The 21,611-nt window shown below is 44.5% G+C and overlaps 1 protein-coding gene across 1 annotated transcript; it reads left to right on the forward strand.

Moving 5' to 3' along the window:
• Window positions 1-73: 73 nt before the first annotated feature.
• On the forward strand, window positions 74-20,518 carry TNFRSF1A (TNF receptor superfamily member 1A). Its single transcript, XM_032098435.1, has 10 exons — window positions 74-265; window positions 12,592-12,793; window positions 13,120-13,248; window positions 14,215-14,361; window positions 16,265-16,346; window positions 16,664-16,731; window positions 16,945-17,067; window positions 17,407-17,444; window positions 18,216-18,369; window positions 18,947-20,518. The coding sequence occupies exons 1-10, from the start codon at window positions 227-229 to the stop codon at window positions 19,246-19,248; spliced, it is 1,284 nt and encodes a 427-aa protein (XP_031954326.1). The 5' UTR covers window positions 74-226; the 3' UTR covers window positions 19,249-20,518.
• The last annotated feature ends 1,093 nt before the right edge of the window (window positions 20,519-21,611 follow it).

Genomic DNA, 21,611 nt, shown 5'->3' on the forward strand with positions numbered 1-21,611 from the left:
TAAGGAATACCACCGACGCCGGTCCGAGCGCGGCGGAGGGCGGGCCGAGTGCGGCGCGGCTCCGGGCCGCCTCCCGCTCGCCGCTCTCTTTCCTGCTGCCGCTGCCAGGAAGTTGGAGACGGGGTAGTCACTCTGCGCGCTGCTCCGGCCGGCGCTGGGTAGGGCTGGGGCGGCGTCCTCTGGACGTGGCGGACCCTGCCATGGGGATGTAGCGGGCCGCGGAGCCATGCGCGGCCCGGCGCTGCCCCGCACCTCGCTGGGGACGGTAAGTCACGGCGGGGACTTCGCCGCTCCCGACGGAGCGGAGCCGTGCGCCGGCGGGACACCGCCTCGCCCGGCGACAGCTCCGGTCCCGCGGATCTGCAGCCCGCTGCGGGTCCGCAGAGCGGTGTCCGCCGTCGAGCTTTCGGGCCGGGTTCTCTTCCACCCTCCTGGGCGCCGTCGGGCTCCCCATCGCAGCCTGGCTGCGGACACCCCGCTTTCTGCTCGCCCTCTCCGAGGGGCTGGGGCTCCCCTCTCGGCAGCCCCATGCCGGGGCGGCCAGCGGCGGGGGAGGGCTCGGGGAGTCTGCGGGAGGGCGAGGCGGGCGGTGGTCGTCGCAGGGGAGGCTGGTGCCGGAGCGGCGGGAGCGGGTCGGGCAGCCGAGCTGCGCCATCCGCCGGGCGCCCGCGGGGCAGCCGAGCAGCGGCAGCGCCGTGCTCGCCGCCTGCCTCCCTCCGCTCCCGGCCACCGCTGGGCACCGAGTTCGCCGGCGCCGTTTCCGGGGTTTATCCCTGACTCAGGGAAAAGGCGTCTGGGCTTACAGGAACGGCGGTGGCTTCCCTGGAGCCCGCGGCGCGGCCGTTAACGCGCGGGGCGGTCCGGGCGCCGGGGCTGGCCGGGGGCACCGAGCCGCCCGGGCTGGAATCGGGGCCGCCCGGGCTGGAATCGGAGCCGCCCGGGCTGGAATCGGAGCCGCTCCGCTCCCGCCGCCGCTGTGCGGGGGCCGGGGACGAGCCGCCCCCGCTTTGCTGTGCAGCCGGCCGCACTTAAATGCCACTCTGCGGGCGTTTAAACAGAGATTAGTGGGCTGTAGCTACGCCCCAAACCACGGGATTTGTATAAAAGCAAGTTCAGCTTTGCCGGTAGACCGGTAGATCTTCTTTAGCCTCCCCGGGCGTCTTAGGGCAAGACTTTTAAGCTGCCCGTTTTGATTTTGAGGGTAAAAAGTTGTAAAAGAAGTCGGAGAGTTTTGTGAATAACGTGATTGCCAGACGTGAATGGCTATCTGGTATCAGCAGCTGTGTGATAAAGCTGTGACAGTGGGGTGGTGTCACTCAACATCATGGCATGGCTATAAATTCTGAGGTTACAAGGTCAAACTGTTTATCCCTAAATACCTGAGCATCCTAGTAATACACACTTGCACTTGGCTGCAGTGCACTTGTAATGTTGGGTTAGTTGTTAATTTGTGGTCAGAAAGGTTGCCTTCTTCCGGCAGGGTTTGGGTTTGGTATTGGGGTTTTTTATTGCTTGAAAAGTTTGGAAACCAGGTAATAGACTTAAAGTTAGCAATGGCAGGACAACACAACTAAAACTGAGGAGCAGGAGCACCTTGACTCTAGCTGTGGATCACTTACCATCTTGGGACCTAGGCAGGATACATAAACTGTTGACTTATGGATAGATTTCAAAGCAGTTACCAAACCTGAAAAGTGTATTTCTGTCTTAAGAATAGAGGTGCACACATTTCGGTGTAAATCAGATACTATATGTGATGTTACTCATTCTATTGGCAAAAAAAGAAAAACCTATTGGATTCCCCAAATTCATTATATTATCTTTAGTTAAATAAGATACTGGAGGAAGTGTCTTTCAGTGGGATTTCTTTTTGAAGATGTTTTCCCCCTCCTGTTTGCATGTCATTTCAAGTTCTCAATAACACTATACTTCCTACAGATGTTTATATTTTCAATAAAATAATACTCTTTTTTTTCAAAATTATTTTTCAGAGTTTTTCAGGTCTCACTCTGTTGCATGCCCTTCCATTCCCTTCCATGTCATTTACTTGGCATATCATTCTCTGCCCTCATTGTGTTTCTTGACCCCCTGATGCCTCCCTTCTACTCTTCTGATTCTTGTATGCTTCCTGCGATTCTTCAGAATTTCCTGTAGCCTGATTCCATGCATTCACTCTTTTTGCCTGTCCTTTAACTCACTTTTAGGTCCTCATTGTTTTCCCCATGCACTCCTAACTTTTACAGTAGACAAAATGGCATCTGTCTTCACTGAGGCCAGTGTGTTTTCTGTCACATTAAAAAAAAAAAAAATATATATATATATAATGGAAGTTTCAGTTTTATGAAGAAAAAAGACAGAATAGCCGTAAGGGTACTTCTGGCACCGATTTCTTTTCAAAGTAAAGGGAGAAATTGACATTTTGAAGTTAGAAGCTACGTTATATAAAAATTGAAAACCAGGCCACCAAGTGCATCGTAAGGAGGAACTGTTGGGCCACCAGCCTGTTTCCAGTAGTGACCAGGAAACATCTGCCAAGGGTTTTGGAGCAGAGCAAGTGTACAGCAACAAAAAATAAGAATACTTTCCTGGCTTCCAGGGGTCTGGGACTGTAGGAATGTGAAATGAAATGGCTTCTTCATATTTCAGACACATGAGTGTGGGTTTTTCCTTCTGCTGGTGGGTGTGATGATCAGTTTTGGAACCAGGGCAGGTTTCTGGCAGAGCCAGTACTCTCTCAGGGAGTCCCATACCTCAGCTATTTGTTTGCTACAGAAGTACCTTCCTATATTTGTTTTGAACCTGTCTCCTGCTTGTCTTATGTGATGCCTCTTAGTTCTTGTATTGGAGGAGACAGAGAACAGTCATCCCAGTTCACCTTCTCTTTGGCATTCATGACTTTGAGCCTGCTACAGTATCCTTGGCTCAGGTTTCTCTTTTATAGACCAGCATTTTTTATCATTCCCTTTATGGCAGCCAGTCTGTACCAATGATGGTCTTTTTTACTTTTCTTTCTATTATATCTGGGTTAATTTATATTCTCAAGATTGGGGACCAGGACTACAGTCCAGATTCAATCCTTTATATATTGTCATAACAACACTTGGTTTTGTTCTCAAATCCTTTCCTAATAATTCATAGCATTTGGTTGCATTTCTGATTGTTTTCACCAATCAGATTAATTGAACTTTTACAGCTTAATAATCTAATTTTAATTTCTGCTTCTAGCCAAATGAAACATTTATATTAGGGTCTGTGCTAAGTACAATTATGTGGTCATTTTTCTTCTCACAAGTAACCAGTACTGTCAATTTGGATGCCTTTCCCTTTTCATTAAGTAATCCATACTTAATAATACTGCATCAGCAGTACTATTTGTGGTGAGCCCAGTGTTGTCATTTTGCTCTTCCTTACCCATTTTCTTTAGTCATCACAAAGAAGCTCTGTTTGTATTTGGGGCAGATGCCTTGTGTTCTCTTTCGTAATCCCTGGGTAGCTGAGTGCTTTCTTTGCTAGCACATATCTTTGTGTTACGGTCTTAGGAACCTGACAGTGGAAAGTACATGTCAAAGCAATGTCACTACATTTCTCTGTTAAAACAAACAGGAATGTATCTGTTCCAGTGAGTAGAACTCAGCATTTGACAATTACCTGACTTAAAAATTCACCTAGTGAGTCCCTGACAAGGGGCATGAGCAGGTCTGTGGCACAGTGTGGGCAGGGGCCGAGGGCTCGTGCCCAGCTGAAAATCATTTCAGGATGGAAAAGTAAGGACCCCACTGAGCCTTCCCACGGCTCCTGCTCCATCAGCACTCTGATGTGAGGCTGTACAGCAGCTCAGTCAAACTCAGCCCTGAACACAGGCAGGCAAAGTACTGGGGTGTCGAGGGTCAGTGAACTCAGAACTCTGATGCAGTGTTCACCACATTGTGCTCTGAGGGAAAACTTCCAAAGAAATTTTCTTATGGTTGTTATTACCTACTGACTTCTCCATTATTTTCTTTATCTGTACTAATATGAAATAAGACCTTCTAACTTTACATACTGTATATATATGATATTTCATGATGTGAAGTCCATGATCTTTATAGATAATCACAATTTCTTGGTTTTTAAGATTTCTAAGGCCTTTCTTCATTGTATCAAAGCTATTACCAGTCTTCTGATTTTAGACAAGGCCGTAAATACAGTATTCCTTCATCTGATCTTCATAAAATGGAGGATTATTTGTAATAGTGGTTCTTGTTTCTCAATGTGTAAAGCAGAAGTTCTGGTTTCCCTTTCATTTTTGTATAGCAAACTAAAACAAATGTAAACGTCAAAGAGCTTTTGGAAATGGCTGAACCAGACAAAGAAGATAAGGCTAAATCCTGCACCCTGATTTCTTTAGCAGCTCATTAATCTGAGAAGGATATTGGTTATCTGTCCAAGCCGCCAAGCCGCCAAGCTGACTAATTTTTCTATGACTCATCAAAAATGCTAACAGATGACTCATATGTAGAATACTTGTGCATTGGGTGTGTATCATGCTGGTTTCTTAAGCCAAGGTAACGTTCAATTAAGAAATATTTTGAGACACTCTAATAACTCATAATGCCTCTTATTTGCAGGTAGTTAATTAGTTTAAAAATGGAATTTGCAAAATGAAAGTCTTTTATGAGAGAAGCGCTTGATTACGTTATTATAACGGAATCCATTGTGCAACTTGGTCCCTGAGGATTAAGGATGACAAACTAAATATATTTATATGAATAAAATATTTATTTCATTGACGATGATAATGCTGAGACTAAAAGACTTCATTCACATTTACAACACAATAGTTATAACTATTAGTATAGTGTACTATTTTTTCAAGCAATATTGAACCAACAGTATTAAATATTGCAAAATAATATTGTGTAGAGACTGGTATTACTCACCCATACCAACAACTGTGGGCAAATCTCTTTAGCTCAGCCTTGAGGAGTGACTTAGAGGGGCATCCCCACTCAGGAGAGGAGTTTCCACACACACTTCTAGAAGAGGTGTATTAGGAGTGCCCGCTGGTAAAATATGTGACTGGGCTGTCAGTCATATGTTTGTAGGCTAGCCATATCAGATCAGCAGCTTTAGAAAAGTTATCAATGCTATAATTTGTTGGTTCCTAAATCAGGAACTTTATCACATACTCACTAGTGCCAGTTTCTTTCAGGAAACATTGTTTTTCACATCCTCAGAATGTTTGGGATTGATGAGTCTGGCTGATCTCAGCATTCTTCAATACCAAAAGCAGCATGACACCCTCTTTTCCATCTACCACTGTAACTTCTTCTGACAGAGTAAAGCTTGAGCTGAACATCCTGCTATACCTATTAGTTCATGTGAACAGGTGTGGGGTCTCAAGATGCTGTGTGTGGGCAGGAGTAATTTCTTACCGTCTAATCCCCATCCTTCCCACTCAGTGTGTTTTCTGTGACTGGCCTTGGTCCACCTCTAGGCATCCACTGACTTTCTAGAAGAGGCAACTGTTGCTCCCAGCACAAGCCTCTCCATCCCTTCTTTCCCATCATACTGTCCTACTGATGCCTTTTCCTGGTCTTAAAATCAAGAATCAAACACGGTTTGTAGGGGAAAAGGGATTTTACCTCAGTATTTATTTTAAGGATCCTTAGGTGCATTACATCCAGGTTGAATGCACCTCCATGCACACTGCAATGCACACCCCCACAAGATCTGGTATAACATTATAGGTTTTACTAATTAGCATATCTGACAAAAATTCCCCAATGAGAGAGGCCCCCCTCCCCAAGGAACCTTCCCCTGCATGGTTCTATCTCAGTTTACAGAATGTGTTCTGGAGAGGACCTTGGGGTCTGGGGCACACTGATCCTTAGCTACGAAGCTTCTAAAATGTTTAGTCTCTCAGCTTGACAAACAAGTTCAAGAATGTAGGCAAAAAGGACTAAGAATACAGAAGTTATAAAAAGGTATAAAAGGGGTATAAAAGAAAAGGCAAAAAATCGTCATGGTATCACAACCTGTGTGTCACTATACCTGCTCCCTCCACCCTTCTCCCTGCAGGCAAGGAGCCTGGCAGGTTGCAGCAGAGCTGAAGCCCTTCATGCTGAGTAATCTGGTATTTCCTAGCCTCGTGAGGTCTGGGAACCTCGTGGTAGCCCTGATAAGCTGCACTTCCCTGTGCAGTCCCTCTGTTTCAGGTACGGTGTCTTAAGTATCCCTGTCCTGAGAACACTGCTCTCAACTGTCCCTTATTTCCACTGTCCCACCCATCTTTCTGGCATCTTGCTGTATTCTTCACTTTTATCTTTGCCCTTCCTTTCTTTCTTTGCTTTACTCTGTGGAGTATCACCTCACTCGTAGTTCTCTGTGCATGGCCTGGTGAGGCAGAAGCAGCAGCAAGGGTGTAAATTGTAGTGGTGGCAGTAATTCAAGAATATTTCAGTGTGAAAGTTGTGGAAAGGCTCCTAACTCCTGTCTCAGCTGTCAAAACTTTGCACAGAAGAGTTTTTGGGCTTGTGCTGTGCCTTTTTTCACTGTAGGTGTTGGGCACTAGGTGCTGGCGTGAGACATGGGAAGGAACTAGGGTCGCCTTACGTGCGAGGAGAATGTGCGGGGAACACAGCTGTCACCCGCAGAGGTGGAATGTTTCAAGGAAGCAGCATAACGCCATATTTTGGTTATTCCTGCAACAGGTTAAGAAGTAAACCCTAGAGTTTCTGCTGACTCTGTTTTCCTGGGTAGTCCCTGCTCTCTGAAATATGAAGTGATGTGCATCATGTGTGTGGTTTGAATTAGCACTTGGCTTAGGTAATACACATTGTCCACTTTTCTATGAAGCTGTTTAGTGGGTGCTGGTTTTTTATACTGGCAAGCGGAGCGTGTTGTACATCGAACAATGGAAAATCAACTTATTTCACTTGCAGAAGACCTCTAAACTTTGCCTTGGCAAGCTCTTATCAACAACTTGAGGCTTCAGTGCTTGGTAAACAGAGCTAAATCTGGCTGGCGACTGATCACCAGCAGTGTTCCTCGGGGCTCAATTCTAGGGCTAGTTCTGTTCAATGTACTTATTCTAGATAAATTTGAGCATTGAGCAATGACTAGTGGAATGAAATTGAACAAGTCCAAATGCTGGATCCTGCACCTGGGGACAGTTACCACCAGGCACAAATATAAACTCTGAGAGGAGTGTCTGGAGGGTGCCCTGCAGGGAGGGCCCTGGGGGTGCTGGTGGGCAGCAGCTCAGTGGGAGGCAGCAGGGTGTGCCCAGGCAGCCCAGAGGGCAAAAACTGTGTACTGGGGTGCATCAAACAGCATCACCAGCTGGTCAGAAGGGAGGATCATCTGCTGTGCTCAGCATTGGTGTGGCCTCACCCAGAGTGCTGCGAGCAGTTCGGAGCCTCACAATTTAACGATTTGAAGGTCCTTGAAAGGAAACTGCTGAAGAAATTTCTGAAATCAGGTTCTCATCTCCATCAGACAGATTTATTGGCACAAATCGAGTGTGTTACCTGTAGCTCAACTCAGATGCCTCAAAAGAGGGACTCCCAACAAAGAAATCCCTGGGCAATTATACCTTTATGATCTAAACTCCTTATCCCTCAGGCGACAGTCTGGACCAAAAGCATTATTAGGTTGTGGGGTTTTCTCACTCTTCATTGGGTCACTGTTTCACTATCAGGTAGTTGCCATGTGGTCACCTTCACATCCTCTTAGGTTGGTTTTGCTGGGGATTTTGGTCAGTTCCGTTGTCCATGTTGTAATATGGTTGTTACAGTTCATATAGCGTGAGTTATGGGCTGTCCACTCTAGCTATTAATTTTTAAGTAATGTTTAAGCTACAGCTTTGTCTATCCTGTTATTAATGTTCAGATTTGTATCTTCAAGTTTCATCCATCTTTGTTTTACTCTTCACAGCCACATGGTTCAGATAGAGTTCAGCTTGCAGCCTAACAATTCTCTACTTACGTCGAACAAGCACTTAGCTACTTCCAAATAAAACAAAATTTTCAACAGCAGCAAAGTTGGTGGGAGGGCTCTTATGCCCTATGCCTCGCAGGAGCATGTCCTGTGAGCATGACAGCTGCTGAGGACTCTGGGCTTGTGTAGTTTGGAAAGATGAAGGCTGAGGGGTGACCTTTGCTCTATACAGCTCCATGAAGAGGGCAAGGGGAGGAGGTGCTGTTTCCTTCTCCCTGGGATCCAGTGTTGGTACACATGGCAGTAGTTCAAAGCTGAGCCAGGAGAGGTTCTGACTGGACACTAGAAAGCATTTCTTTACCAAGAGGGTGGTCAGACAGTAGACAGGCTTCCTAGAGAGGCGGTCAATGCCCCAAGCCACCAGTGTTTAAGAGTGTACTAGTTTGAAAGCAAACCAGCGAGAGATTCAAAATCAGAACTACAATTTGATAGGAAAATTAAAAATAAATGCAGTAGTACAGAAACACTGACAGAGTCAGGATACAACCTGACACCCTGTCGGGCAGGGTGGTGGTAGCAGTCTGATTAGATGGTGGCTGCAGTCCTCCTGAAGTGAGAGATGTGGTCCTGTTGAAGCAGTGATCCTGTAGAAGGGTCTGGTCTTCCTCTGAAGGTCCAGTGGTGGCTGTGTAGCTCCTGTCCTCCTTACCAGTTGGTAAGGGCTGACTGTGGTGTTCCAAATCTCAGATTATATCCAGGTAGGAATGCTTGGTTCCTCCCCCTGGGCGGAGCATCTCACGATGGGATGATGCAATTCTGTGAGTCACGCAGTGATGCTGGATGGCCCATTAACAGAAGATATCCCTCCGGAGAGGGTTATCAGGGATGTGTCATGGAAGAGATAAGGAGCACTGCCCCACCTAGTTTTAACAGAGGGTGATAGAATACATACTTCTGGTTGTATCTTACATCGTAACCTAAGACAAAGAGGCATTTGACAGTGCCTTTAACAACAGGCTTTGACTTTTGGTCCGCCCTGAAGTGGTCAGGCAGTTGGACCAGATGACCACTGTAGGTGCCTTCCAACTGAAACAGAACAGGCTATTCTAATTTCATGTATTATCTGAATTTGATGAAGTTGTTCATTGGTATAAGTCAGTGTATTGCTGAATGGCTTGGGGAGCTGCTTAAGATGGTGGTGGGTTTTTTTTCCACCATGTGAATAATTCTGCTGGATGGCCAAGTCATTGGTTTGTGAGTCACTTGTGGTCTGTTACTGTTCCTCAGATTATGATCAGTAATAACACATTACTCTGGTTTGATTACACTTACAGACATGCTTTCACTTAATCTTGAATCACGCCTCAACCGGGCCAGGAGACACTTCAGAGTCAGAGAAGTGGGTATTTGCTTTATTCGGCGCGCTGGGTGTGTGGGGATCGCTCCTCCAAACACACACACCTGGTGCTCTCTACAACACAGTATTAAGGGTTAAATTATGAATATTCATCACATTCTTTGGGAGAGGTGTGGTTATACAAATTATTTCTTGGAAGTCATTAGCATATGGGCCACGCATGCGCTGTGTGTCCTGGTGGTCGCGCTGAGGAAGGCCTCTCCTCTTCCTCGGGGGTCTTTCTGATGAAGACCAGTAGTCATCCTCTCATGAACTTTTCACCTTTCTCCCTGGGCATGCGTAGTCCTTTGAGGAATGATTCAGCAGTCTCTGAGATGATCCTTGTCCCCTCTATCTTGACAAGATTAGGGTGAATTTGGCTTCTCAGGCTTTGTAATGTAACATCTTGTGTCTGAACTAACATTTGCTGTCTCCCAATAGTTAACTTGTGCTTACATGAGTTAGTTATTGACTGCCCCTTCTTCAATCTGAAAAATTGAAAACACTTTGTTGTTTTTTGGCTTTGAAGGTGTATCTAACCAATTTTCTCTATTTTTGGCTTAATCTTAGATGCTTTCATCTTCTTTCTATTGCTGACTTGTGTGACTTACGGGCTGACTGTATATATTCTCATATCAGGGGATTAATCACTAGCTAGAGAATCTAGAAACTAGATATTTTTATTGTTACTGTGTGTCAGACCATCTGTGTGAAGGATCTTTTACCCATTTTCCTGCAAGCAATAAATCTTGTAAGACTGTCAGCTGCTGAAACCATTTTCAGTTTCATTTAGGAGTTGTTGGAGTGCTTTCAATTATCCTGTGGTCAACTCATTAGGTCTGAAATGCTAGCTATTGACATATGTGGTTCTCTTTATTCCTGTTCACCATTTTAGCATCTGGTCTATTGAATATGTCAGAGCTCTTGGAAAAATGATGTTTTAGCTTTGTCAGAGTTGCAAACTCCATCTTTCTTGAGGTTTTAAGTTGCTTTTATGTATGTACCTTTCTCCCCCAAGGCTTTAATTCTGAAAGAGAAACAGGACAGTGTGGGGCTGTCATAGCCATCTCATTTTGTGTTATCTTTTGTTAAGCTTGCTACCACAAAATTGGTATCAGCATTGTGGTTTACCCTTACTGGTTTACTTTGCTTTTGCTATAACTCTTCTAGCTGAAAAAGCAAAAAAAAAAAAAAAAAAGGAACTCTGTCTGAAGCTGTGCCTGTACTGCTGGGCATCTTACCACTTTCAAAAAAACAAGGTGGGAAAACAGTACAATTAAAGGGAAGGTAGTGTGGTAAAACTTTGTGTGAGATTATATTGGGGGGGGTGGTGCTTATATTCAGAAAGAATTTGTTAATTTTCATCATTCCCACGATCTGATGCATAGAGTACATTGGTACATCTGTAACAGACTCAGAAGCATCAACACACGTATGTCCAGATGGTGTGGCCAGGATCACTTGTGTGCAAAGGGGATGACAGAGATGCAGGGTTGAAGAACTCATTGTGCTACTATGATGCCATGATGATTTTTTGCCTTTTCTTTTATACCCCTTTTATATACCTTTTTATAGCTTTTGTATTCTTAGTGCTTTTTGCCTACATCCTTAGACTCCATTTGTAGTTAGGGATCAGAATGCCCCAGACCCCAGGGTCCTCTCCAGAACACATTCTGTAAACTGAGATAGAACCATCCAGGGGAAGGTTCCTTGGGGAGGGGGGCTCACTCGAGCCTCTCATTGGGGAATCTTTGATAGATATGCTAACTAGTAAAACCTATAATGCTATACCAGATCTTTGGCGGGTGAGGGTGGGGGGCATTGCAGTTTGCATTGAGGTGCATTCCACCTGGATGTAGTGTACCTAAGGATCCTTAAAATAAATACTGAGGTGAAATCTCTTTTTTCCTTCTAACCATGTTTGATTCTTGATTTTAAGACCAGGAGAAGGCATCAACTATAGTCCTTCATGGTATTATAAACTAGGTTTTGGACAAATCTTTCATATTCTTCAGGAGTCATCAGTTGGTATGGGATGGATCTTTACTGTAGAAACTTGCTGATTTCAGGTTTCATAAATCTTGGGCCCAGTTTTTAGCTGGTTTTGTTTTGTTGTTTTTTTTGTTTTTTTTTTTTAACCATTTTGTTGTTGTATGTTTTTTCCTTGTCTGAATGCATGTTTGAAATATATGCCCAGGGTTTGTTTTTCTGTTGGGCCAACAGGCAAAGGAGTCATGTTTGTGATATGCTGCGATCTCAATCAATATGTTACCATCCTTCTGGTGCAGGATCTTTTGCTGATGACTCATTTATGCTGTGGTCTTACCAGAGTGGAGACCTTTGGGCCATTAAATAAACAGTGTATTTCTCAATTTCACTGCTGGGAATAGTGTCCTGAAAGCAGTGTCCAGGCATCCTTCATTATTTGTACAGGCTGTTCTTTAACCCTTTGTTTATGTGTGTGGGGGTGCACAAAGTCACACTCTATTGCAGTCATGTGGCAGTCATGCCAGTCTTAATATTTCTGTTAAGATTGGCATGACAACAGTAATTTTCAAATGAAAAAAATAAAAATCAAATCATAAAGGAATTAAAAAAAGAAGAAACTGTACATTTTTGTGTTGGACTGTACGGGCTGATTGTTAACAGCTGCAGTTTAAGAGGAAGAATGTGCATTTGACATGGGGATAAGTCAAAAACCTAAGTTTCCCATGTTTCTAAGTCGGGCTTGCTCTAGGTCTGGCTTGGAGAATTTCCTATACTTTGCTGACAGTGAGATCCTCCTTTGCCATCTTATTCCAAACTTCCCATCTTGTGTATTTATTCAGTGGAACTGCAAGTACTGGATGCATTCTTCCCTGTGGAACTGTTTCTACATGGGCATTTTATTAAGGACTGCCTCCCTTAATGAAAACATTTCTTTGCTCTTGTGTAACTTTTATGCAAGCTGAAGCATTTTCAAGGCATTCCATGTATAAACTGCACATAATGAAAAATATTTGTTTTATATACAACCAATTTGCCATAGAGGCCATTGAAAGGCATATTAATATCACAGATGGCAGGCATTGGGTTGTAGGGGTTTATTTTATTTATTTTAATCATCTCCCCACACACATTTGTCAGTGGAGGGTTCCAGTAACAGAATTATCCAAGTAAACTGAACTCATTGTTATGGTTTGATGTAATTCTAAGTGCTGAAGTCAGAGGTGCAGTCTGCAGGGGGGTATAATGTTTTCTCACCTTGTTCCTCTCCTCTCCCTCTCTATTTACAGGTTATTCTGATATTTGTCTGCATGTTGACAAAGGAATCTATAGAAATTACTCCAGTGCCATATACACTGCAAGCCCCTCGGGTAGCTTTGGATAGAAGAGACCCCTCTAACCCCTTGAGGAGAGAAAAGAAACAGATGCACTGTCAAGTGGGACAATACCTACACCCCAGAAAGACCCACTGCTGCATGAGGTGTCATGCAGGTACACAAAATAAATACAGTAGGAGTGACTTTCACCCTGCAGTCATTTCCCTGTCCTGCACCCTCAAACTGTCTCTTTCCTATAGCTAATCAGCTCTCTCTTTGCTTGGTACCTATTCCTACCCAACTAAATTATTATTCCTTTTATTTATTCCTATTCCTTATTCTCTTCTTACGGGTCAGTGTTGTTCACACTGGTGAGAGGAAGCATTCTTGGTCCTTACGTTACCAACTCCAGGGTTTCTTTGAGGAACTGGTGACTTCTGTCCTCCCTAACACGACACATTTGCCTCCCTGCCAGAGCTCTGTTAAGTGATTTTCTTGCAGGTACCTACAAGGCAAAAGACTGTGATCGACCTGACCAGGCAACTGTCTGTCTTCCATGTGCTGATGGCACATTCACAGCTGTTGATAACACCATGTCTAAATGCTTCCGGTGCACACACTGCCGGACAGGTGAGTTACTGTCAGATCTGCAGGATCTGAGGAAAGTGGTGGTGGATGGGGACTGGGGGGGATGGCAAGATGAGTGAGGGAGCTTGGAAAAGTAAGCAACTGAATGGGTAAGACAGCGTGTGGCAGTGGATTGGGGACAGCAGGAATAAGGGTTACCAAATTAATACAGTCTGAGATACAGTTTGTGGGCCTTTTTGGCCTTTTTCTGTGAAATTTAGGGAATAACAATACCTGACACTGAACCGTGCCATAAATCAAATCCCTCCTGATGGGAGAGAATTTTCTAAAAGTCCTTGCAAGGCGTTTCAAAGATAAACCAAGACTTTTCCTGGAGTTTCAGTGTTGCCGGATAGTTGTTTATTAAGTCTTATCAGAGGAACAGAGCCACTAGCGTGACCCAGGTACAGCATAGAGCACAGAAAGCAGGAGAGAAGTCTCTCTTTATCAAGATTTACACAGCCTTTTAAAGATAATTTAACCAATGGTTACTAAAAAAGTATATTATTTTCACTTTCCTACCAATTATTCAGTAACACGGGCAGGAACTGAGGAATTCTCTATCCAGTCATTCCAAACTACTTTTACTGCAGAACATGGAGTAGTAGAAGAAGGAGAAGAAGGTTTAGAGAACAACAACAATCTTCCATTTTGATATTTTTTACTCTTATCTATTTACTACAAAGAGAAGCCCAAAACCTCTTAAATTTTCACCCTGTGACAATCTTACATAGTAGTCTATCACCTAATTCACACCATTGTATTTTCTAGTTCTTCTCTGATCGTTGGTAATTTTTTCCAAGGTTGGAGGTTAAAACAATGTTGTTCAGGGGGGTAAGAACCCTTAAAAACAGGCAGAGAAATATTCTCGGTACTCTGGGTTCCTACAAATACCTATCATCATAACAGTGCTCTCAGTTGAAGGTGAAGCAAGAGGTTGAAATAATCATTTCTCCTTTCTTTCCTCAGAACTCCAGCAGATAGTTGAGACCCCCTGCACCCCACAGCAAGATACTGTATGTGGCTGTCAGAAGAATCAGTATCAGACTGATTCTGAGTCTGAATTCTTCCAGTGTAGGAACTGCAGCTCGTGTGCCAATGGGATTATTACCCGCTGTGAGTATGGCATGGATATGGCTCTAGGACGGATGTACTGTAGTAGGGTAGACTTTCTGATAATCTGCAGTGCCTTGCACTGAAAGGATGGTAGTTTTGGAACAACTCTTAGGTTTGTCTGCCCTCTTTCCCCAAAAAGGCTGCTATTTTTTGCCTGCTCTGGCATCAGTCCCTGTTTCCTATCATAGCTGCTTTCTTTTGTCCTTGACCAGTTTCTTGGTTTTGGCTGTTGTGAGGAGCTACTTTCTGCTTAATTTTGGTGCCTCTGCCTTGTGTGTCCTGAAGCAAGGTCTTTCTTTATGCTCTAAAGCAGGTTTCCCCTTGCCTTCCTCGTTTGTCTGTCTCCTGATTCTCACTGTATTTCCCTTACCAACTGCTTGAAGCACTTTGAGTACAATGGATGAAAACACCTCTGGTCCCAGTGCTCAGTTGAACTGCTTGTCAGCTGCTGAGCCACCACAGTGTTCTGTGCAGTGTTTTAAAGCAAAGAGCTGCTCAGGTAATGCTGAACTATACCCAGTGGCAATGGGCACTACCTTGGGATGATGCTGGTGTCTGGGAGAAGTACCTCTGTTAGCTGTCCCAAGATGCCTCATCTCCAGTCAGGAATCAGAGATCTTAAACAAACACTGCTGTCTGTAGTCTTAATTCTTTCCATGTCCCTTGAATGTCTTCTTTCCACATCCCCTACTGTGGTGACTGAGAAGGCACGAGTCAGTATTGGATGCAGCACTAACTAACTTTATTTCCTTGATTAGCTCTTTTATAAGGTCACACAGGCAGAACCAACTGTGCAGCCAAACAAGATGTCCTACATCTGTGCCCATTCACACGCCGACTGCTCTTCCAGTTGGCACGTACATACATTCCTTAGTGGTGGTCTTCCAGCCCAGGGACACCCCCTCCCCTCTGAACATCTTATTCAGCTGGTCATGATCTGTACAAAAGATACAATTATAATTAATTTAGTCATTGTTCTTTAATCATCCAGCGGGCCAGTGCTTCCAGTCCAGCTGCTCCCACACCCTACCTTGTCTTAAAGCTATCCTCTCTTCTTTGCAAACTATGCTGCTCCTGATCCCTTTCCCATCTCTTACCCTGCCTAGTGGGAGGTTTGTGGTTTCACTGGTGAATGTGTTCCCTCCTGTGCTCAATCATCTTGTCACAGTTTCCACACTTATGCCTCTCCTCAAGGGTCATTGTCATACGCTGTCTTTGAGCAGCTTCCTTCCCTCTTGGCTGATGTAGAACTGTTTTATTCCCATCCCTCACTCACCAGACAATTTAGCTCCTTGTTTTAGTACGTTTTCCCCTCCTCTCATGCCATTTGATGTTCTTCCATCACTTTTCTTGCCTGCTCCTCCCCACACCTGTTTTAGTCAGGCTGTCTCCTGTGACTTGCTTAGAAGCAATAGTTCTTTAATTTCTTACCCCTTGCATTCACAACATCAGAAGAGTGGTTATGTGTCCCGTGGCTTGAAGTGATTTCTCCCTGCCCCAAACTGACTTCCCCACCAGTCCCAGCTGTTCAGGGACCACTTCTCCCTCATCTTGGCCTGACTAATGTAGTTTCCCCTTCCTGTCATACTTGAACTTGAGTGACTTTTCCTGCTTTTTGCACATTAGACTAATTTCAGCTGCACTGTAATTATAGTCCCTTTCCAAGCCTCTACACAGGTGCCCACCTACAGGACAGTGGCACTCTTATTTTTATTACTTTTATCCTCCCCCAACTCAGTTTTAAAATGTAGACCAAATCCTTTTCCTCTTCTTCAGTAGCAGTTTCCCAGGCTTAAAAAAGGATAATCTTTCATCCATCTTGGAGTGGATTTTTTTTCCTTTTGTTTTCTTCCCTGTCCAGGTTATGGCAACAGTTTCTGTTTGTTTTTTTTTTTTTCTATAGGTTCAAAGAACAAAGATGCAGTTTGCAGGTGTAAGCCTCAGTTCTTCCTGTCACGTAGTAACATTTGCAAGCCTTGCAACAGGTGAGCTTTTTTACTCTGTATGCCCCACCACTGAGTAGGAGAGACAGTAGGAGCTCCACAGGGTGAGGGAATTCTTCTCGCGACTCTTTCTATCCAGACATAACTTTACAACACTCTAATTACCTTTCTGGGGCATTTAGGTCATCCCCTCTGCCACCTCCTCTGTGTGGCATCAGCCCATTAAGAACCTAAAGTCACTAGTCACACTGCATTGCTCTGCTTTGCAGGCCCATCTTGACTTGTCTGTTAATTAGGATGGTTGCAAATGGCTAGGGTTTCATTGCACGTGTGTTCACCTCTCTGATTTTCTCTTTCAGCTGCACTGGAGAAGAATGCTTGCTATGTCCTAGCCCAGTGACTACCTCACCGACTTCATCTGGGCTGGGTGAGTGCTCAGGAGACTGAGAGGCAGCGGAATCTTTTCATTGTGGGCTGTTGTTCTGTTAATGCCTTTTGTAAAGGGTTACATTTTCCACTTTGTCAAACCATTATCCTTTTTCTCCCTACCATTTGCAAATCTTCACTTGCTGTTCTTTCTCCAGCACTTACCTCCTACCTTCTGAGTCACTTATGCATTTGCTCTCTTACTTTTGTCCAGATGGAAACCTTGTACTGGGCATCCTTGTTGCAATATTTGGAGTTATCTCTATTCTCTGTGTTGCACATAGAGTCTGGAAGCTGGTCCAGAAGAAGAGGATAGTGTCATCTTTCTACTCCTGTGGTGAGTATAGCAGCATGTGCAGTGATACTGATTGGGATGGACATCATTCCCTGTGTGTTCTTGGGTGTGCACACGTGCGAGGGAAAAAGGGGGATCCCCTTACTCTGCTCTGCTGCAAGGCCAGAGTAGCACAAGAGCTAAATAGCCATGGCTCTTGTTACAGTTCTGCGTGCAGGCCCATAGCTGTGACTGGAAGTGCATGTGAGCTTATTTCTGGGACATGTATTTTGCTGTAAAACATTTTTGAGGGCAGGATTGTGAATAGCTGCTTTCCTGTTTTCTCTGGGACAAGAGGAAGTGAAAGTAATTTCTGCCTTCTTTTTTCTTCTTTCTTTGAAGTTTCTTTGCCACAGACAACCAAGGAGCTGGTATCAGAGGTGAGCAAGATGATGAGTATAAGAGCTTATTTTACACTTTAAAGTATGTTAGCCTGGGATCTGGAGTAATATTTTTCCCCATGGGCTGTTTTCAGGCCTTGTATTTGCAAGTGAGCTGAGTAATAGGGCTGTTTAACTCCGAAGTCTTTTCCTGTAGAGGGTGGAGCCAGTAACACTTTACTTCCCCTCTTCTAGAGGATGCTTTTCAAACTCCTGGCTTTTTGCTTTTTTTTTCTGGATGCATTTTGTTCAAATAGTTGCTCCTTTATCCACTTTTCTCTCTGTGTACCCCAAGCTTGGAGGATTTAATTAATTTTACTTCACTTCAGATCTTGACTCCACAAGCTTCTCAGTGCTGCTTCACAGCGTTCTCTCAGGTCCAAGGTAACTCTGCAAAATAACAGGGCCCAGGCAGCAGCTGAGGTGGGGTTTCCACAGCCTTACAGAGGTGGCTGATGGGAAAGGTGGCATGTGGAGCTTCTAGAATGATGGTGATTTGGGGTCCCAGCTTTACTTGATTTTGTAAAGAAATATTTTTTTCTGGACTGCTGTTTTATGGTGCCAAAAAAGAGTTAAACTCTTTGGGTTCTGCTGGAAAGAAGTGTTTGGTGTCTTCTGCTGAAACAAGGCATGTAGGAAGAATTAAAATCTCAGCACCCGCTCCCCACCTATCTCAGATAAATTTTAGCATATAAAGCTAATGGTTACTTGCAGGAGATAGGTGTATTGTGCTGCTGTGGGTGATTCTGAACTATGTCATGTGTCTTTCAGGATGGGGAAAAAAGAAATGAAGTTTCCATCCTTCCTGAGTCCCAGAAAGAAACACAGTTGCCAGTAAACACAACCCCATCTGCACCTCTGCTACAAAGTTCACATGAGTTACCAGACTGTGTCAGACCTGCCAGAAAGACACAACTTCCAGACAGTAAGTGAAACTCTCCCATCCTTCCCTCCTTCCCCAGTCAAACAAGAACCTAATTATGCAGATACAGCTCGGAGTGTGCTGCACAGACCGTACCCAATTCACATGACCTGTGTGTGTACTTCACACATGGCACAGTACAAAGGCAGAAGCATGGCCAGAGCCTGTGAGGCTGTACATGCTAAATACCTGTGCGAGGCCTTTCTGTTGTCCCTTTTCCCTGCCAGCAAAATGGATTGTCATATGTGTTGATATGCTGTCAGTCTTAATGCCTCTGGGGTTGCGACCCAGAATAATTTCAATAATTCATTCTTTTTCAAGAATGTATGGCATCAAGGCCCTAAGCATATATGCTCATAACCTTATACAAGAGCATATGGAAACATTCCCATTACATTCTGAGGGATAAGAGCAAGTCTGGACATCACACAAGTCTGTGTGGTTACTCTGGAGAACTGGAGAATACTTTTACAAGAGGGGGCACTGCAAGATCCCAAGGCACCCTCCAGCCCTGGATTATTCACATTCTACTTGAGGCTGCAGAATCTTGGTTCTCACGCTTTTCCCTCTCTTTTCTCAGACCCTGCTATTCTGTACACTGTGGTGGATCATGTGCCGCCGTCTCGGTGGAAGGAGTTCGTGCGGCGCCTGGGCCTGAGCGACCACGACCTGGAGCGGATTGAGCTGGAGCACCGGCGCTTGCGAGACGCCCAGTATGAAATGCTCAGACTGTGGAAACTGCAGATGGGCCGTGCTGCCACTGTGGAGCACATCAGCTGTGTTCTCAACCACATGGAGCTCAGTGGCTGTAGTGATGCTGTTCAAGAGGCTTTGCTAAACCAGAACTCTCCTCAAACTTGCAGCCTCCACAACCATCTTTAGTATATTTGTGCTTTAGTTGCCTTTGACTGTTAAGATGGGATCATAGCTCTCTTCCTTTTCCTTTATCTCCCCATCTTTCTAACACTCATCAGCTGGTTTTGTTGGGGACAGCAGATTATGCTGGAGGAAGGCTGAGGTTTGCTTCTCAACCACCATACAGTTCAACACCTTTAAGCCATAGCAGACCTCTGCAACACCTCCTTTCCCAAGGAGGGAAGGCACCTCGTAAAGGAAGTGGTGTGTGGACTCTGACCAAGATGCAAACAGGAGCTCTGAGTGACTCGATCACAGATCAGCTTCTATGGACAAGTTATTGCTGAAACAGGTGCTCCACATGTCATGTGGTGGGTAAACTTGTAGGGGGATTTGGTTAAGCCAACTGTTCAGATGTTAAAGTACTCACTCGCTTCTTGCGGATTTATTTTTCTGCGAGATCAACCAGTTGAAATGGCTCATATTGCAGCCTTTTGATTGCTAAATCAGACTCAGAGGAAGTGGTGGGAGGATGTGCCTATTTCTGGGAGCAGGAGAGGATTGCCCCCTCTCGGTGTCAACTAGTAGGAACTAGTAGATATTGCTGTAGCAAAAGACTCCTGGAGATTCAGAAGTGGTGGCTCTCTCTGTGAGACACATTATGCTTTCCACACCATTTCCCTCAGCTTCCAGAGGAGTAAGGATTCCAAGCCAGTGAGTCAGATGAGAGGGTTGGTGCTCTTTTTCTCAAGTATTTTTTCTGTATCTAGAAACCATGTAAGTTAGCATTAACAAAACACCTGCCTGTGTGTTTGTCCAAGTGCAGGGTGGGAAGGAGTGTGTGCATCTGCCTGGGTGAGGTGGTACCTATGCACCTGGTAGCATGAGCACCTCTGCAAATCTGTGCTTGCACACAGGTCAGTAGGCTCGTGTCTGCCTGCTTATCTACCTGTGGATGATTCAATGAATCTAACTGCAAATGGGACTGTGTATGTGTCTGTATAGATGTTTTAGCAACTGTTGAATAACTTCACACTACTTCCTGGACTGCATTCTGTGATTGCTACTTGGGTGTGAGAGCCCTCCGGTACCATCTCCAGGCTCTCACCATCACTTTCTCATTGGAATTACCCTGGGTGAACCAGACAAAGAAAAAATCAATTAGCCTGCACCTGGTGCAGGCTATCCACACTTTTGTAACGTGAATTTTTTTAGTCTCTAATCCCTTGACCAGAGAGAAACTTTCTATTGTAAATACACTAAATGTTCTGAATTAAAATGAGTATTTTTACCTCTGTTCTGGTTTTGCTCATATCAGCGTCTTTTCTGTGACTGTGGCTGGGGGCAGAGGAAGGGGAATAATTTCTAGAAGTGGCAAGAGTGGGTGGCTTAGTGGTCTCATGTATTTTTTTTAAAAAATACCCAAGTTTTATGTACTTTGGTATGTTGAACTTAGCTGACCCCAACTCACAAGAAGCTAACTGAGGGCAGGAAGTAGGACTGAAATGAAATGCAGTTGCAGGTCTTCTCAGATATTCAAGAATGTGAATGCCAGTTTAGACTGAATTTTTAAACAATATACAATGAGTCATTTTGGTTTGTATCTGGCTTTTTAAACAGGAAAATATCTTTTAATAATAATAATAGGTTATACTTTAATGTTAATGTTACATGTTTTTGTCTGAGGAACCAAAGCACTGTGTTAAAGAAGCAAGGACTATTCCTACTCCACTTGAAAGTTTCCTACTTGAAATTTGGAAGTTCCTGACAGTGACAAAGCCAGGAACTGAAGTCAGTTTTAATTCTCAGTTTGAGGCTTTGTTTTGCTATGCCTACATTCCATTTTAATTGAGGATGATGTTGTTGCTTTTTTTTTTAATCAGAGTGAATCAGGGGGATGGGAAGCAGGAGAATTAGTTTGTCAGGAACAGTGCATCCAGCTTGGTCAGCATACCAGGGCAGGAAGAAAAGATAAGAGAACTCTGATAAAACCAGGGGGGTCTCAGACAGACATCCTGCAAACTAGCTCAAACCAGTCTCAAAGGCCAGGGATACAAAAGAGCATGCGCGGGGAAGAAAGGTTAAAAGTTCAGGACGAGGAAGACCGTCAGCCTTCCTCCAAAAGACCCCTACCAAGAAAACACCAAACCACACTGCGCAAGCGCAACGCGGATGTAAATAACTTTTGGGTTCATCATAATACAAAGCGAGGCTGGGCGGGGCTAGGTGATGAATATGTATAGGCGTGTTGCGAAACTTAATGAATATGGAACTTGTAACCCGGTAAATACCGAGCTGAATGCAGCTGTCGGCACGCGTGGCTTTGGAGGAGCGATCCCCCGTGCGTCCCAGCTGGAAATAAACATACCTACTTTACTACTTATTTAGTA

This window comes from Corvus moneduloides, chromosome 2 (genome assembly GCF_009650955.1).
Source record: "Corvus moneduloides isolate bCorMon1 chromosome 2, bCorMon1.pri, whole genome shotgun sequence".
NCBI classification, from domain to species: domain Eukaryota; kingdom Metazoa; phylum Chordata; class Aves; order Passeriformes; family Corvidae; genus Corvus; species Corvus moneduloides.

What these genes read in the sequence shown, in the direction of transcription:
- TNFRSF1A (XM_032098435.1), top strand. Translation starts at nt 227, where the DNA reads ATGCGCGGCCCGGCGCTGCCCCGCACCTCGCTGGGGACG. An exon ending in ATTTGCAAGCCTTGCAACAG is followed by an intron (nt 16,347 to 16,663) that starts GTGAGCTTTTTT and finishes TTTCTCTTTCAG; the next exon opens with CTGCACTGGAGAAGAATGCT. An exon ending in CCAAGGAGCTGGTATCAGAG is followed by an intron (nt 17,445 to 18,215) that starts GTGAGCAAGATG and finishes TGTGTCTTTCAG; the next exon opens with GATGGGGAAAAAAGAAATGA.